Source organism: Theropithecus gelada, chromosome X (assembly GCF_003255815.1).
Source record: "Theropithecus gelada isolate Dixy chromosome X, Tgel_1.0, whole genome shotgun sequence".
Lineage (NCBI taxonomy): Eukaryota > Metazoa > Chordata > Mammalia > Primates > Cercopithecidae > Theropithecus > Theropithecus gelada.
The window spans coordinates 148,265,185-148,283,419 of NC_037689.1; the positions used below are offsets into that span (position 1 = coordinate 148,265,185).

Consider the following 18,235-nt stretch of genomic DNA (forward strand, 5'->3'; position numbering starts at 1 on the left):
AAAATATTTTCTATCTGCAGTTGTTCGAATTCTCAAATGTGGAACCCATGGATAGTAAGGGCCGACTGTATTTCTAATTAATGTGGACCTGTAACCTAAGTGATTATTTGTCACATCTCAGAGAAATCAAGTGAAAAGCAGAGATCAATACATTTTCCCAGTTTGTTGTTTTAAGACTACGTTCAGAACAGTGTGGATGGTCAGAGACTTCCTAAAGGGACAGCAGTGGTCCATAAATTTTGTGATTAAAAATGAGATTAAGTTTCTTGGCTATGCTGGAATTTTTATGTTGAGCTGGGCTTGTTTGTTTATTTTGTACCCTTCTAATAATTTAAGTAGAAATGTGTGTGATAACTTTAATCATGAAGTCATGTAGGACCCACTCTTAACTGATGTATTTTATTCCCAGTGACTTTACTTTGATAATGTGGTTTACCAAAAACCCTACCTGAAGTACCAGGAAAGAGATCCTGCCTGCAGGATCGTCAGGGCCCCTTCCAAATTTTGGGTTAGGATTCCTTACAATCTATTTGTTTTGATTCAGTCTCTGAGGATAGCTCCCTCTGGTTGGTCCTAGACTGCGCTCAAAACCATTTTTTTTTTCCCAAAGAACACTTTACTCTTCCAGATCATGAATCTGTTGGCTTACTAAACTCACTTTAGGCACTACCTGACAACTGTCCTTCTCAGGTAGGGTTCCCCATATGGAACAGTGGCAAGCAGAGGGATGACTTGATTGGTTCTGCAATTTTGAAACATGTCGTCCCCTTTCTCATGACGCTTGAGTATCTTCCCATTATCCTTAGACTAAAGGAAAAACTCTCCTTACAAGACTTCTCTGCCTGACCCCCTTTCCACTGCAGCTTCGTCTCAAACTGCCCTCCTCTCATTCTGGCCATCCCAGTCACATGGGCTTTCCTTTGGTGGTTCATACTTGACACACACCGCGCCACCGCCCCGCCCCAGAATCTTTGCACGTGCTCTTTCCTTAGCTCGTAAGCAATCTTAAATAGCAATCTGAAATAGCAAGTCAGCTCAGTCAGCCACCAAGGTGTATGTGTGTAGCCATGTAGCTTAGAGGGAGAGCATTTCAGGAAATTATGTTGCTTAGGCAGGCGTCCTGGGGCTCTTTTACTAAGGTATTTTTATGGCCAGGGTGAGCATTTGCTAACAACTACTTTAAATGTTCTCTAACCTAGAATTACTAAGGTCATGCTCCCAGTCTTCTCAGATCATGCCTAAGAGCCTTATAAGGTGTGGGGTTTATTTTTTAACAGGTGATACACAATTTAAAAGATACAAAAACTGTATATAGTAAAAAATCAGTCTCCTTCCACCCACCACCCTGCCTCCCCATTCCACTCATTTCAGGCACCCACTGTTACCGATTTCTAATGTAACCCTCCACAGCTAGCCTATGCACATGAGAATGTATGTATAGTCCTTCTTTGAAAATGTAAGTGGGGCCAGGCGCAGTGGCTCATGCCTGTAATCCCAGCACTTTGGAAGGCCGAGGCAGGTGGATTACCTGAGGTCAGGAGTTCAAGACCAGCCTAACCAACATGGTGAAACCTTGTCTCTACTAAAAATGCAAAAATTAGCTGGTAGTGGTGGTGGGTGCCTGTAATCCCAGTTACTCGGGAGACTGAAGCAGGAGAATCGCTTAAACCAGGGAGGCGGAGGTTGCAATGAGCGGAGACCGTGCCATTGCACTCCAGCCTGGGCAACAAGAGTGAAACTCCATCTCAAAAAAAAAAAAAAGAAAATGTAAATGGTAGTATATTATATACACTGTTCTACTCCTTTTCTTTTTCCCCTTGACAATACATCGCAACACTCCATTACGTCAGTACGTACAGAGCTGCTGCTTGTTTTTAACAGCTCTTTAGTGTTTCATCAACTGTACTGCAGTTTAATTATAAGTGCCGCCTATTGATGGACATTTAGGTTATTTCCATTCTTTTTGCTGTTACAAATAATACCACAAGAATAACTTCATTTTAATTGCTATTTTTAAAATTTGTGGTCATATTTACCTTCAAAGTTCATATGTTAAAGAAGAGTGAGATTTTTGTGTTTAACTAACAAGAGCATAGATTTTGAAAGGTCAAGGACACTGCTGAAAACATCCTGGGAAGAAATCACACCATCACAGTCGGCCTTGGTGGGATTATTCCTGCTGACTTGTGCTTTGGCCTTTGGCCATCAGCTTGCATTGGGGGGCATTTTAAGAAACTGTGGTGTGGAGAAACAGCATTGTATTGCTGTAAGGATGTTACTGAGGGCTACAGTCTGTACCCAATAGGGAGTCCTTTCTGTGAGTATGTGGGGGAGGAGTGTCTGCTACATTTCTGTTTTATGGATGGCATGAATTCTTAACTGATTCTTTCAGCAGCTTAAAGAGTACAACTAATTTTGTGGCACAAGTTTAGCAAGAAAGTGCACAGGACTTGGGTATGAATCTTCTTGTTTCCATCTGATGAATTTTTACCACACATATCCCCTTTGTTCCAATTCCCTCACTTAATTTTTAAAAATATCATTGGAGGTATTTTTGTTAAATTGTCTTTTGTTAGTTGGAGCAAGATAAAGTATAAAAGGAGAGATGAATAAAAAAATTAATTTCCTTATTTATGGCACGGTATCTGGCATATAGGTGCCCGATGTATGTTGAATAACTGAGTTTTGCTAATTGTTTAACAGGATATGAGGAACTTGCGGCTTGCTTATAAACAGGAAGAACAGAGTAAACTAGGGATATTTGAAAACCTCAACAAACATGCATTTCCTCTTTCTAATGGACAGGTAAATACACCAAAGTAAACCTTTTCTACATGCATTTGTGGGGGTCCAAATGTCCTATGTTTAATTATTCCTTTTTCCAGAGGTTTTTCTTTCCCCCTCTCTTTTTTCCTCCGTTGGTGACTAATATTAGAATATTTGAAATTTGTCAGCTCTGGGTAATGCTCAAGAAAAGCTGCTACTTCGTTGCTTTAAAATTTACAGACTAAAATAGGAATCTTAATACACTCAGCTCATATTAGAATGAAAAGCTTTAATGTTGGGTATATGATATAAAAATAAATAATGACATATGTGTTTTGTGGTTTTTGTGTCCAGGCACTATTTGCATTCAGCTATAAAGAAAAATTTCCAATTAATGGCTGGAAAGTTTATGATCCAGTATCTGAATATAAGAGGCAGGTAAAGTATATTGCTTATCAAACTGAAAATAATAGGTTGAGCATCTTTTTCACTTCTAAAAGGTTAGAAATGATGTGGTGGAGAAGAAACTTTCTTTTTTTTTTTTTTTTTTTTTTTTTTGAGATGGAGTCTCGCTCTGTCGCCCAGGCTGGAGTGCAGTGGCGCAATCTTGGCTCACTGCAAGCTCCGCCTCCCGTGGTTCACACCATTATTCTGCCTCAGCCTCCCAAGTAGCTGGGACTACAGGCGCCCACCACCATGCCTGGCTAACTTTTTGTGTTTTTAGTAGAGACGGAGTTTCCCCGTGTTAGCCAGGATGGTCTCGATCTCCTGACCTCGTGATCCACCCGCCTTGGCCTCCCAAAGTGCTGGGATTACAGGCGTGAACCACCGTGCCCGGCCAGAGAAGAAACTTTTTCAAACAAGTTATGCACAGGTGTAACTGCCAGCTTATAGTTCTCCATCTCTCTTGATGCTCTCTTCTCCCTGTGCCAAACCTTAGACTTTGTAATTGTTTGTTCATCCTGTTTCCAGAGGGTGAGTGGGACTCAAGGACAAGGACGGGTTTAAAAACCAAATTTGCCAGATGGTTTTTATTGGATGTTCTGGTAAAGAATTGATGAGTAAGGATCCAAACCACCGACTACAGTTAGATTCGAAGCATGTGGTGTGGCTACATAATTCTGATCCGGTGTTCCTGGGTCTGGGAACTCTTCAGTGCATTGTCAGCTTCAAATTATTCCACTAAGATCTTATTTTCATTACGTTTGTTTCATGATGTTGTCTCTACCTTATATTTGGTATAACGTTTTACGTTACTTATTTTAGACATTTGTAAGAAGTATCTGTGTTTCTAAAGGACTTTTGAGTATATTTTCAGAAATAACACTGAGCTTATTTATAGAAAATAGGACAAAAAATATATAGAAATGTGATTCTAGTGTATAATTTTCATGTTTTAGTATGGTTTGGATATTCTTTTGCTTCTTTAGATTTTTAGAAATGTCTAGGAAATTGGTTTTACCAAATAAATATATATATTGACTTTTAAGTTACAATAAACAACAAATTATAAATGGATTTTAGTTGCAAATAAGAAATGGATATGCTTCATGCTTAGTACTTTTTCAAAGCGTAGAGTCATGCATTTGCCCCTCTTCTTCTTTCTCCAACACCTTACAGGGTTTGCCAAATGAGAGTTGGAAAATATCCAAAATAAACAGTAATTATGAGTTCTGTGACACCTACCCTGCCATCATTGTTGTGCCAACTAGTGTAAAAGACGATGACCTTTCAAAAGTGGCAGCTTTTCGAGCAAAAGGCAGAGTCCCTGTAAGTAATAAACATTGTCATTTATACAGGAATATGTATTGCGTTAGGTCTAAGATGGAAAGATTTAAGACAAGAATTCAGTGAACAAAAATGGAAAGCAGAAAAATAAACTTATAAACCTGGATATACCTTTGATTCTCAACAGATACCTAATTATATAAGCAATCTGTTTGCTATGACTCCCTCTTGTACGATTTCCTATAACTAAGTATAAGGGTAACTTTAGTCATACCCTCTAAAAGTAGTAGAGAATAACAAAGGAGTAGCAAGAACAAGTTAGCATGCTGTTGTATTACCAGTTGGCATTGCTGGTTTCACTGCATCATCCTAGAGAAAATGCTTCTTTCTTAGATACTGAGCATGATGCCATAGCTGCGTGGGGGGAACATCATTACAGAAGTAGTAGCAGACAGCAGGGAGTAATGGTTTGAGCCCAGAGTTTGCATCTGGTGTAATCCTGAGTCACTTGGCCACTGGAGGAAAATGAGAGGTGGGGTGGCAGAGTGGCAGATTTTATAAGAGACTGTATATTCACTTTGTTCTTATCCTGCCACGTATGTTATTGTTGAGATACAAAGTTGTTTTTAAAATTAGGAGACAAGATAAAATTAGTCAATCAAATTGGAATGGGGCTAGATTTTAGTAATAGTTTGATTTGGGTTTTTCTTAGAATCATAGAATTTTTGGGGTGGGAGGGGATTTTTAGATCTCATGTAGTCAGAATTGTTTCATCCTGACCAAAACATTGAGTCTGATGGCCACTACAACTCTGTGATTGGCCTGCCCACTCTCACTTTTGAAGAAAATATGTATAAGAGACCATGCTTGAGAAGGGAACTTGTTTTTCCTACCAGGTAATTAGAGCATACATTGCTTTAGGAACTGTACTAACACTTGTTGCTTAAAAACACTAGGTGTTGTCATGGATTCATCCGGAAAGTCAAGCAACAATTACCCGTTGCAGCCAGCCACTTGTGGGTCCCAATGATAAGCGCTGCAAAGAGGATGAAAAATATTTGCAAACAATAATGGATGCTAACGCACAGTCACACAAGCTTATCATTTTTGATGCTCGACAAAACAGTGTCGCTGATACCAACAAGGTATATTCTTAATAGCATTGCAGAAACGTTGGATATTTTCATGTCCTGTCTGTAAATCATTATGCGGTTGGAATAACTCGTTGATTTTTCACCACCTGAAGTTAGAATCATTTGGAGTCCATAGCTATTCCTCCCTGGTGTATGCTCCTTGGGCTATGTTTGGTGTCTCACATGGATTGGGATCTTGTCTGTTTCATTGCTTCTCTACAATATCCTGTCTGCTAAATCAATTAAGCAAAGACCTAGAAAGACAATGATCATCTAAAGGATTTAGCATTTTAATGATATGATCGTGAGGACTTGAAAGTCCGTTTAAGAAATATAGTGGTTACTTGATTAATTCATGTCTGGTCTGAATTTCTTTTAGAATGGTATCAGCGATGTGAAATGTGTAAATGTACAAAGTTTCCATAAATCTCATGGAGCACCTGTGTAGTGTACCTTGGGTGGCAGTGAGATGTGGTTAAAAACACCTCCGTTCCCATGACTTTCATGATATCACACCCTGAGTTTCTCTCGCTTTTCATTCAGCCTGGCCTTCTCCATCTCCTTAACTGATTTCTCTTCCCAGTCTTCAAATGGCGTTGCTCCTTGAACTCGGTCTGGGGTCCTCTCTGCTCCACACAGACTCCTGGGGCCATCTCTGATGGCACAGCTTTAAACACTGTCTGTATGCTGAGTTCAACTTGAGCTTGACACTGCAGTTTCTATCCTGTCCTGATCCCTCCTAAGGTTGAGACTGGATTTCTGTCCCATTGTATGGCTGACATCTCTGCTTGGCTGTTTCCCGGGCCACAAACCCTCCGTGTATTCCAACTGGCCTGAGAGGCAGGATGGCAAGTTGGTGAGACATCTCGGCTTTGGAATCACTTACCTCTGGGTTTTCCTCCAGGTTCTGCCACTTGGTGCTCTAGATTCCAGAGCTGGTTACTTAACCTCTCTCTGTGCCTCAGGTTCATCTTCTGTAAACAGGAGATAATGTCAGTGTCTCATGTCACGGTTGTGTGAGGATTAAAATTCAGTGAGAAGAATGCATGTAAATGACTTAGCACAGCGGCAGGTGCATCCTCAGGGCACAGTACATGATGCTGATAAGCTCGCCACCCCTGTGGTCAAGGGGGCTGCCCAGGTGTCTGACTTGAGGGTGGTGTCTGTTACTGAGATGGGGAAGACTGGGAGAGGAACAGGGCAGGGAGGAAGATGGGGGAGTATTAGTTTTCTGAGGCTGTCATACAGATTACTACCAACTTGGTGGCTTATAGCACCAGAAATGTATTGACCACAATTCTGGAGGCCAATTCTGCTCCCTCTAAAGGTTCCAGGGGAGAATCTATTCCTTGCCTCTTCTAGCATGGGGTGGCTGCCCCAGCCTTCCTTGGCTTACAGCCACATCACTCCAATCTCTTCTTCCATCATCACATGAGCCTCTCTTGCTCTATGTTTCTGTGTCTCCTCCTTTCTCTTCGAATGACACTTGTGATGACATTTAGGGTCCACCTGAAATAATCCTGGATCCTTAAACACATCTGCAAAGACCCTCTTTTCAATTAATCTTGGAAGCCTTAAGCACATCTGCAAATCTCAGGATCCTTAAACATCTGCAAAGACCTCTTCAAATAAGGTCACATTCACCATTGCCAGTAGATGTCTTTGGCGGGGCCACTTTTCAGCCTACCCTAGGGAGGCATCCCTCAGTGAGGTCCCCTTGCTCCCCACATCTGGATCATTACCTGTGTCCGTCTTCTACATCTCTGCCTCCTTCCTGTCACCACCATATCCCAAGGAATTACAAAATGTGAGAAAAGCTGTATCGGTGGAGGCCATCTTCAGACTAGTCAACAGGGTGAGGGCAGTTCATTGTGTTTTGTCCCATGCAGGAGAGATAGAGACAGGACACTAAATTATATATCTAGAATAATTTTAACTATGGCAGTATATGTGTCTAGGAAACAGACAGAGTATTTTTAGGTCTCCATTAGTTCTTTATAAGATTATGTCATATGCAAATCACGATAATGTGACTTCTTCCTTTCCAGTCTGGCTGCCTTTCATATCTTCTTCTTGCATTGGTATTACATTGGTTGATTTTTGTATGTTGAACCACTGTAGTGGATTGAAAAATGTCTCCCAAAAGTTTGTCCAACTGGAACCTCAGAATGTGACCTTATTTAGCAATAGGATCTTTGCAGATGTATTAATTATGATGAGGTCATCTTGGAGTAGGGTAGGCCCTAAATCCAGTGCCTAGTGTCCGTATAAGAAAGCCACATAGAGACATAGGCACACACAGAAGGAAGATGGTTATGTGGCAATAGAGGCAGATATTTAAATGATGCAGCTAGACGCTGAGGAGTGCCAAGGACTTCCAGCAACCACCAGAAGCTAAGAGAGAGACATGGAACAGATTCTTTCCTATACCTTCCTAAAGGAACCAACTCTGCCAGCACCCTGATCTCGGACTTTCAGCCTCCAGAACTGTGAGAGAATAAATTTTATGTTGTTTTAAGTCCCCCAGTTTGTGATAGCACCCCTAGGAAGCTAATAAAACCTCCTTACATTCCTGGGATAAATTCCACCTGTTCATGGTATGTAATCAGTCCCCTTCATATACTCTTGGATTGGGTTTGCTAGTATTTTGTTGAGGATATTTGCATGTATTGTCATAAGGGATGTTAATCTGTGGTTTTCTCTTCTTATGATATATTTGTCTAGTTTGATATCAGGATACTGCTAGCCTCATGGAATGAATTAGGAAGTATGCTCCCCTCTTCTAGTTCTTGGACGACCCATCATCTCTTACCTCACCTACAGCAGGAGCCTTGAAATTGGATGTCTGCCTCACACCCTGCAATCTCATCTCCACATTATGACCAGAGTGATCTTTAAAAAAAAAAAAAAAGTGTTACTATTTCAATTGATAAATGAATTGTATATATTTATGGTGTACAACGTGGTATTTTGATATATGTACACATTGTAGAATGGCTAAATCAAGCTAATTAACACACCATTTTTTGTAGTGAGAATACTTAAAATCTACTCTCTCAGCAATTTTCAAATACACACTACATTGTTATTGACTGTAGTCACCATGTTGTGCAGAGTGATTTTCTCAGTGGACAGCTCTGTGCACATCCCTCAGAGCCGCAAGGCAGTGATATCCAGGTTCCTGAACAGGGTCTCCAAAACCCTCCACCCACTGGTCCTTTCCTTCCTGTCTCGCCACATCTCCCAGGTCCATGTCTCAGCTATGTGAGGTCCTTTCCAGTTCCGTAAGCACATCCCAGTGTTAGATCAGAGATATGTTGCAGTCCTAACTCCAAGTACCCATAAATGTGGCTGTATTTCACAATAGGGTCTTTGCAAATGTAATTAAGTTAGGATGTGGTCATAGTGAATTGGGGGGTCGGGGTTAAGCCAAATGACTGTGTCCTTAGAAGAAGAGGAGAAGAGATAGACACCGACAAAGGAGAGAAGGGTCAGGTGGAAATGGAGGCAGAGATTAGAATGATGTGTGTATAAGCCAAGAACACCCGGGGCTATCGGAACCCGGGAGAGCCAAGGAAGGATCCTCCCCTGGAGTGTTCGGAGGAAGCATGGCACTGCCAATACCTTGAATTCAGACTTCCAGCCTCCAGAACTAGGAGAGAATAAACTTCTGTTGTTTTAAGCCACTGAGTTTGTGGTTCTTTTTCCAGCAGCCCTAGGAAACTCATATAAGGATATAGGAGGTTTATTTACAAATGAGTTTGTTGCTTCTTTAGTGGTCTGTATCTCATAGCACTAGAAAGAATAGAAAAGTTAATTCCAGATAATGTGATGTATCTCTTTTGTTTTTCATAGACAAAGGGTGGAGGATATGAAAGTGAAAGTGCTTACCCAAACGCAGAACTTGTGTTCTTGGAGATCCACAACATTCATGTCATGCGAGAGTCACTACGCAAATTAAAAGAGATTGTGTACCCTTCAATCGATGAGGCACGGTGGCTCTCCAATGTGGATGGGACGCATTGGCTGGAATATATAAGGGTAAAGAGATCCAGTACTTTATATGCTTTCCAGTTAAGACTTCTTTGTGCCTGTGCCATAAATACGTATATCTCCAAGTGGTTTTTCAACATTGCAAATAAGTGCCTCTTGGCTGTGTGCATGAACTTTCTTATTAAGTAGTTTCCATGGGCAGCATCAGACTGGGATCTTTGTGGAGGACTTTTGTGACATAGTGAAAAGGGGAAAATGCTTGCCTTAGGTCAGGCTTTTAAAGAACTTTGTGGCCCTTTAATAAGGAACCATATTTACTCCTGTAGTTTTTCTCCAGTATAAGATTTTTTCTTTCTTCTTCTTCTTTTTTTTTTTTAATGTGATGCTAATGTTTCCTAGTGATTCTCAGCTGATTGCATGCCATTCTTGTTTGGATTATTGACCAGAACTTCCAAAGCTCTCCCCAGAATTATTTTACATTGTTTTACATTTAATTGAAATTCAATGTAGCCTGATCTAATGTGCCTTTTTTTCTGAAGATGCTGCTTGCTGGGGCAGTAAGAATTGCTGATAAAATAGAATCCGGGAAAACATCTGTGGTGGTGCATTGCAGCGATGGTTGGGACCGAACAGCCCAGCTCACATCTCTGGCTATGCTAATGTTGGACAGTTACTACAGGACCATTAAAGGATTTGAAACTCTCGTAGAAAAGGAGTGGATAAGCTTTGGACACAGGTTTGCACTGGTAAGTTGAGACAGTGAGGTTTATGCTGGACTATTTTGCTGTATCATGGATGTAAACATCATGTGTGACACAAATAAGCACACACACACACACACACACACACACACACACGTGTGCAGGCTTTCTCTTCTGTATCATATCAGACCTGAATTGCCATAATAAAATACATGGACCTCAAGCATTGTATGTTCCTGGTAAGGCATTTTTATCTTAGTGTAGTTATGCCTTTTTTAAAAATTGAGATAAAATTCATATAATGTAGAATTAACCATTTAAAATGCTCAATTTGGCCGGGCGCGGTGGGTCAAGCCTGTAATCCCAGCACTTTGGGAGGCCGAGACTGGCGGATCACAAGGTCAGGAGATCGAGACCATCCTGGCTAACCCGGTGAAACCCCGTCTCTACTAAAAAATACAAAAAACTAGCCGGGCGAAGTGGCGGGCGCCTGTAGTCCCAGCTACTCGGGAGGCTGAGGCAGGAGAATGGTGTGAACCTGGGAGGCGGAGCTTGCAGTGAGCTGAGATCCGGCCACTGCACTCCAGCCTGGGTGACAGAGCAAGACCCCGTCTCAAAAAAAAAAAAAAAAACAAAAAAACAAAAAATAAAATGCTCAATTCGGTGTCCTTTAGTAGATTCACAATGTTATGTAACCATCACCTCTAGTTTCAAAACATACTCTGGCCAGGCGCAGTGGCTCACGCCTGTAATCCCAGCTCTTTGGGAGGCCCAGGCAGGCAGATCACCTGAGGTTGGGAGTTCGAGACCAGCCTAGCCAACATGGTGAAACCCCGTCTCTACTAAAAATACAAAAATTAGCTGGACATGTTGGCAGGTGCCTGTAGTCCCAGCTACTCAGGAGGCTGAGGCAGGATAATTGCTTGAACCTGGGAGGCAGAGGTTGCAGTGAGCCGAGATCGTGCCACTGCACTTCAGCCCGGGCAATAGAGCAAAACTCCGTCTCAAAAAACAACAACAACAACAACAACAACAAAACAAAACAAAAAACAAAAACAAAAAACCATACTCTTCACTTCAAAGGAAATGCTGTATACATTAAACAGTCATTCTTCACTTACCCCAGCCCCTGACAACCACTAATATTTCTGTCTTCATATACATTCACCTTTTCTAGGTACTTTATATAAGTGGAATCATACAGTGTCCTCCCATGACTGAGTTATTTCACTAAGCATAATATTTTCAAGGTTCAGCCATGTTGTGACAAAGAGCAAATTTTCATTATTTTTTATAGCTGAATAGTATTCCCTTGTGTGTATAGACCACATTTCGTTTATCTGTTCATCTGTTGATGGATGCTTGGGTTGTTTCCACCTTTGCTATTGTGAAGAATACTGCTGTGAATGTTAGTATGTAAGTTTTCTGCCATAACAAGCTACCACAGACTGCATGGTTGAAACAACAGGAATTAATTTTCTCATAATTCTGGAGACTGGAAGTCCAAAATCAAGGTCCCAGCAGGATTGATTTCTCTTGAGGTCTCCCTTCTTTCCTTGCATATGGCCACCCTCTGGCTACCTCTTCACAAGGTCTTTCTTCCCTTTGGGAGCTACTGGACACTCCTGCTGTGTCTCTGTGTGGCCAAATGTCCTCATTTCATAAGGATACGAGTGAGATTGGGGTAGGACCCACTTTAATGCCCTCATTTGAACTTAATCACCTCTTTAAAGGCCCTGTCTCCAAATATGGACACATTCCTGAGCTACTGAATGTTCAGGCCTCAATTTTGGGGATCACAATTCGGCCTATAACAACTTGCTTTCAACCTAGGGGGTTATATACCTAGGAGTGAAATTGTGAGGTCATCCAGTAGGGCATTCTTGGGCTGCCATTTGTGTTTTAGTCCAACTGGCAGCTACTTCTGGTCTGTCCAAGCCATTGAGCTGTTAGGGATCTGTCTGAACTGTGCATTGAATGGGAATACTCCTGAAGTCCCCATTAGACTTGCTGTGGAAAGCAGGAGGATGGGTAGTGCAAGGATTTCCTTGGCTTTGGTGTGAGTGTGCCAAGCTTCCAGCTGTCCCTGCACTCCTGGGGTGGAGCCCCTGCAAGAGGACCTCCCAGACAGAAGGGGCAAGTCCGCAGTCTCTGAGCTGCATGCCCTTTGGGAGCTACTGGCAGATCCCTGGACATTTTCCTTCCCCTCTTTTGCCTTCATTCCCTCCTCTCTGAAATCGGGCATTTTGTGGGAGAAATGGGTTTATATGTGTCAAATGTTTAGGGCAATGCTTGGCCCATGCTAAGTGCCAGGGAAGTTTTAAACAACATCACCAACTCCTTTGTTTCTTCCCCCCTCAGCAAAAGCTGGTCTCGGTAAGGAAGAGAGAGTGTGTGGAATCTTTCCTGATGTTTGTATTGGGCCATCTCAGAAGACTCAGAGGCCACTGCCTTCTACCTTCCTCCCCAAACTGTGTGTCCTAGGGGAGAGAAAGCTTGAACGGGTGCTTTGCCAGAGGGGTAGTGGTGAAGGCTACCTAGTGAGATGCCAGCGATGGCAGCATGCACTGGGACTGAGCAGAGGTGCACGCATCAGGGTGTGCCTACAGTCCTCTGCTCCCATGCCTACTTGCCATTGCTGGGGCTCACTGCACCATGGTCACAGTGAAGGCAATAGGACTATCAGATTCCTAATGGCCTCAATTTACTAAGCCACCACTATGTGTTTGGCACTGTTAACGTGCAGCATCTTGTTTAATCCTGATAGTAATATCATTGACAGATGGGGAAACTGAGGTTTCAAGAATGTGGGTTATCTGCCTAAAGTCACACAGCTAGTTAGGGTAGAGCCAGCCTTTAAACAGTGATTTCAAGCCTGCAACCACCCACCCTCTGGGTCTGTGTACCCTACCTGGAGTTCTGTGAATAAGCCATCAGGGCTTCCAGCTGAGGCTGATCCTGCCCTTGCCCACTTGCCTCCATCATGGAACTTTCTAATTGTTCTTCCCTCTATCCTGCCTCCATTCCCCCCCTTCCCTAGATCATTCCCATTGGTGTAGAGACATTCTGTTATATCCTAAAAAAAAAAAAAAAAAAAAAACCCTCTTGACCCCACAGCCCTCCTCAGGTGTCACCCTGATTTTCTGCTCTTCTTTACAACAATCTCCTCAAAACTGTTGTCTGTACTCACTGTCACTATTTCTCTCCTTCCAGACTGTCTTGAAAGCACTTCAGCCAGGATTCCTTGTCACAATGCGCCCCCCCCCAACCTGGTCTTGTCACAGTCATCACTTGTTTTATTTGGCCTGGGCATTCGATGCTGTTGATTCTTCCTTTCTTCCAAACACTTTCGTCATTAGACTTCTAGGTTTCTATGACCTTTTGAATTTCCCCCAACTTTCAGGTCTTCCCTCATCTTCCCAACCTCTTAATGTTGGGGTGTCCCAGGGATGAGTCCTTGGATCATTTTTCTTCTCTTTGTGGTTAACCTGTTAGTGATCTCAGCCAGTCCCACAACTTTGAATACATGGATAGCATATCTGTGATCTCATCTCCATTGCCCCTGATGCTCCCGCAACTTAGGCCTTATCAACCCCCTTAGGCAGTCTCCTAAGTGGCTGTCCTAGTCTGTTTGTGTTTTTACAAAGGAATACTTGAGGCTGGGTAATTTAGAGAGAAAAGAAATTTATTTGGCTCACGGTTCTGCAGACTGTACAAGAAGCATGGTGCCGGCATCTGCTTCTGGTGAGGGCCTCAGGCTGCTTCACTCACGGTGGAAGGTAAAGGGGAGCCAGTGTGTAGAGATCACATGGTGAGAAAGGAAGCAAGAGAGAGGGGAGAGGGTGCCAGTCTGTTTGTAACAACCACCTCTCTCGGGAACTAACAGAGAACTCACTCACACACTCCCCCACCCAAGGAGGGATTAATTTATTTATGAGGGATCCACCCCCATGACCCAACATCTCCCATTAGGCTCCACCTCCAACATTGGGGATCAAATTTCAACATGAGGTTTAAGAGGACAAACATCCCAACAATAGCAGTAGCCTTTCTGCAACCTAGCTCTGTCTGATCCGTCGCCCCCACTGGAGCCAGATGGAGCATTCCAAACAACAGATCAGATGCTGCCACTCCCCAGTATGAGTCCCTCAGCACCTTCCTGTAGCACACAGGATTATGAGCAAACTCCTAGTGTGTGCTCAAAGCCCTTGGTGATCTGGCCCTAGCTATATCTCCAGCCTCATCTCTCATCTTCTTTCCCTTGCCCCATGTAAGCCTCAGCTACTTGTGGCTTTCTTAGTGTCCCCCACCACATTCCCACTGGTTATCAATTCCTGGCTACCCGGGAAGCAGGCATCTCCCTGTCCTTCAAGGTTTATTTCAAATGAAATGTCCTTCATGACTATGACTCGCATGACTGTCCCTCCCTGTTCCTTCCCCTACCCCATCCTAGGATGGTTCACTCATTCCCTTGTGCTCCCACCATACCCACTACATACTTGGAAGCCCTTGGAACACTTTATTGCCCTTGTCATTTATACATCTTTGTCCCTTGACTAGACCACAAATGAATTGTTCATCAAGCGCAAGTACAGTGTCTCATTTGCTTTAGTCTCCTAGGTGCCTAGCCAAGGACCTGGCCTCTACCAGACACCATGACAATGTTTGACATTCCGAGGGCCAGGCATGATGCCTTGCATATGCCATAGGAGTTCCATGGCTATCTGTTGAAAGAATGAATCCTAAATTGTGAACTATCAGTGTAAAACAGTTCCCTAGGTGCCTTAAATACTGAACAGCAGGTCCTACAAGGATTTTATAGCGAGGCAATGCATGGAGCTACTATGGAGAACAGTATGGTGAATCCTCAAAAAATTAAACGTGGAACTACCACATGATCTGACAATTCCACTGATGGGTATATACCCCAAAGAAGGGAAAGCAGGAGCCCAAACAGATACGTGTACATTGGTGTCCATGGTAGCTTTATTCACAATAGCCCGAAGGTGGAAGCAACCCCAGTGTCCATCAGGAGATGAATGGATAAACAAAATGTGCTCTAGCTATACAGCCATGCGGTGTGTGACGATGAGGGTACATTCTGAGAAATGCATCATTAGGTGATTTTGTAATTGTGTGGACATGATAGAGTATACCTTACAGAAACCTAGATGGAAAACTTGCTAACATCTAGGCTATATGGTACATACAGCCTATTACTCCTAGGCTGCAACCCTGTATGGCATGTGACTAGACTGAATACTGTAGGCAACTGTAATACCGTGGTAAGTATTTCTGTATCTAAACATAGAAAAGGTACAGTAAAAATATGGTATTGTAACCTTATGGGACAACCATTGGATATACAGTCGTCATTGACTGAAACGTCATTATGTGGCACATGATTATACAGTGCAATGTTAGTCTTAAAAAAGGAAATTCTGACATGTGCTGTAACATGGATGAACCTTGAAAACATGCTCAGCAAAATAAGCCAGCCACAAAGGACAAATATTTATTTTTCCACTTATATGAAGAACCTAGAATAATCAAATTCATAGAGACAGAAAGTAGAATGGTCATTGCCAGGGGCTAGGAGGTGGGGAATGGGGAGTTAGTGATTAATGGGTATAGAGTTTCTATTTGGAAAGATTAACAAGTTCTAGAAATGGTGATGATTGTATAATAACACGAGTGTGCTTGATGCCACTGAACTGGACACTTAAAAATGGTTAAGATGAGATTGGATGCAGTGGCTCATGCTCGTAATTCCCAGCACTTTGGGAGGCTGAGGTGGGAGGATCTCTTGAGGTCAGGAGTTAAAGACCAGCCTGGGCAGTATAGTGAGACCCCATCTCTACAAAATAATTAGCTGGGCATGGTGGCTCACACCTATAGTCCCAGCCACTCTGGAGGCTGAGGTGGGAGAATCACTCGAGCCCAGGAGTTAGAGGCTGCAGCAGGCTATGCTCGTGTCACTGCACTCCAGCCTGGGTGACAGAGCAAGCCCCTGTCTCTAAAACATAAAAATAATGGTTCAAATGATAAATTATATGTCATGTGTATTTCGCCACAATTAAATTTTTTTTTTATAAAGAAGGCAATACACTATTACTCTGAGTTTGGTCATTTCTTTGTTTTTGTGTCTTTCCAGGTGGCAATTTCATAGAGTATTTTTGCTCTTTCTATGTGATTGTTTTGTATTTTCTTAATGAGTTTTTTTCCCCACATCCTTTTGCTCATAGTCATATTATTTGAAGCTTCTCTTAGAATCCTCACCCTTCAGCTATCTTTTTACTTGTGGCATTTTCAGTGTTTTGGCAATTGTATTTATGTATTTGAGAATACTATCTTTTACCTTTTGGTATTAATCTATTGATAACTTATAAAGTATCAAAAGATATGAAATACAATACTGGACTGCCTTAAGCAAGGACCCTACCTTTACCATTTCAAGATTGAGTTCTTGGGGTTCTCTGAGTCATGAAGAATTGGTTAAAAGTTGTAGATTGTTAATCATTAATTATTTTGATTCTCAGACTTCCTGACATTTCTGAAAAATGGAAAAAATGTTTTTATACTTGTAGAGAAAATGGCATTCATAATGTACTTTATGAACTGCTAATTGGCATCCTACGTTGACACTGTACACTTAGGGTGGTGGCTGGTCTTGACCCTACCATTTTAACTGAAGTTTGCTAGCTAGTTGCTTATACTTTCTTGATATGAACTATATTAAAGAGAAATTATAAAACAATCAACATGTACAAATGCTGTAAACTGAAATTTTGTTTTCTAAAAGTAATGGAAGTCATTTCGATTTGATAGACATTTTTGAGTGCCTGTTACGTGCCGGGAATTCTATTAGGCCCGATGAAACATGATTCTTACCACTGGACAACTTACAGTGACTTTCAAGAGGACCATAACATAGGTTAAAACGTTTAACCTTCTGTTTCTTTTCAGCGAGTGGGCCATGGTAATGACAACCATGCTGATGCTGACCGATCTCCTATATTTCTGCAGTTTATTGATTGTGTTTGGCAAATGACAAGACAGGTAAGAGATTTCAAATATATTTCTATATAGTCTTTGCTTTAAATATATCTTAAAGATTAAACTATTATCGCTGTTTCATTCAAAATGAATTTGTGTAAAATATGACCCCATTATTTAACACAATTTGATTCTAATTCACTTAGAAATATAAGCAGAACATTAGAAACAACCAATTTCACACCAAAAGTTACTTCTCTTTGCAAATGGTTTTTATCAGTCATCTGGTCCACTGGGTCCAAACCAAGGCCATACTCCTCTATAGATTCTGCTGCTTTTGCTCCCTTTCAGAAGGTTAAGGAAGTACAGTCTCCTGCTGAGCAGTTCATCTAAGATTTGGCCAGATGTTAGAAATGAGGATGGGAATGAACTGCTAGTACATGGGATTAGACCAGGCAATCCAGGAATCTCCACACTCTGCCCCAGTCCAGAGCCTCTCCCACCCGCAAGGTCACTGAGGGAAATGAGTGTCCAAAAACCAATGGCACAGAGGAGGCTGCATAGCATTTTGCTGTTAGCTGGTGCGAAGTTCCCAAACCCCAACACACAGGGCCCTGGTAAACAAGGGAGCCATCTAGGGATCCCCTTCCCTTGAGCTGATCAGGCCCATTGGCTTCAGTTCAAAGTAGGTCATAAGGCCATAGTTCCTGCACTGTTTTTGTTTTTGTTTTTGTTTTTGCTGTTGTTGTTGTTATTGTTGTTGTTTTCCCCCTCATCTCCAACATCTAAACCTGAGTTTGGTCTCCTATCCTTATGATAAGAGACAGTGCCAGGGCAATGGACCTGGAACCGGAGAGAGAGACAGGCAAAAGAGAGTAGTTTCCCCAGTGCCTGCTGCCCAGCCTGGCTGAGGGTGGG

General features: G+C 42.2%; 1 protein-coding gene across 6 annotated transcripts in view; it reads left to right on the forward strand.

Annotated features, from left to right (window-relative positions):
- Positions 1 to 18,235, forward strand: part of MTMR1 (myotubularin related protein 1) — a 78,124-nt gene that overhangs the window by 33,464 nt on the left and 26,425 nt on the right. For 5 of the 6 annotated variants that reach the window (XR_003117671.1, XM_025373559.1, XM_025373557.1 and 2 more), the window contains 7 exons: positions 2,704 to 2,805; positions 3,121 to 3,204; positions 4,387 to 4,536; positions 5,451 to 5,639; positions 9,483 to 9,668; positions 10,160 to 10,366; positions 17,288 to 17,380. Coding sequence is in view for 5 of the 6 variants with exons in the window: in XM_025373559.1 (XP_025229344.1) it covers positions 2,704 to 2,805; positions 3,121 to 3,204; positions 4,387 to 4,536; positions 5,451 to 5,639; positions 9,483 to 9,668; positions 10,160 to 10,366; positions 17,288 to 17,380 (1,011 nt within the window). In the remaining variant the exon portion in view is untranslated. Of the gene's footprint in view, positions 1 to 2,703; positions 2,806 to 3,120; positions 3,205 to 4,386; positions 4,537 to 5,450; positions 5,646 to 8,356; positions 8,387 to 9,482; positions 9,669 to 10,159; positions 10,367 to 17,287; positions 17,381 to 18,235 lie in introns of those variants that run through there. The other variant, XM_025373560.1, reaches the window with a different exon arrangement.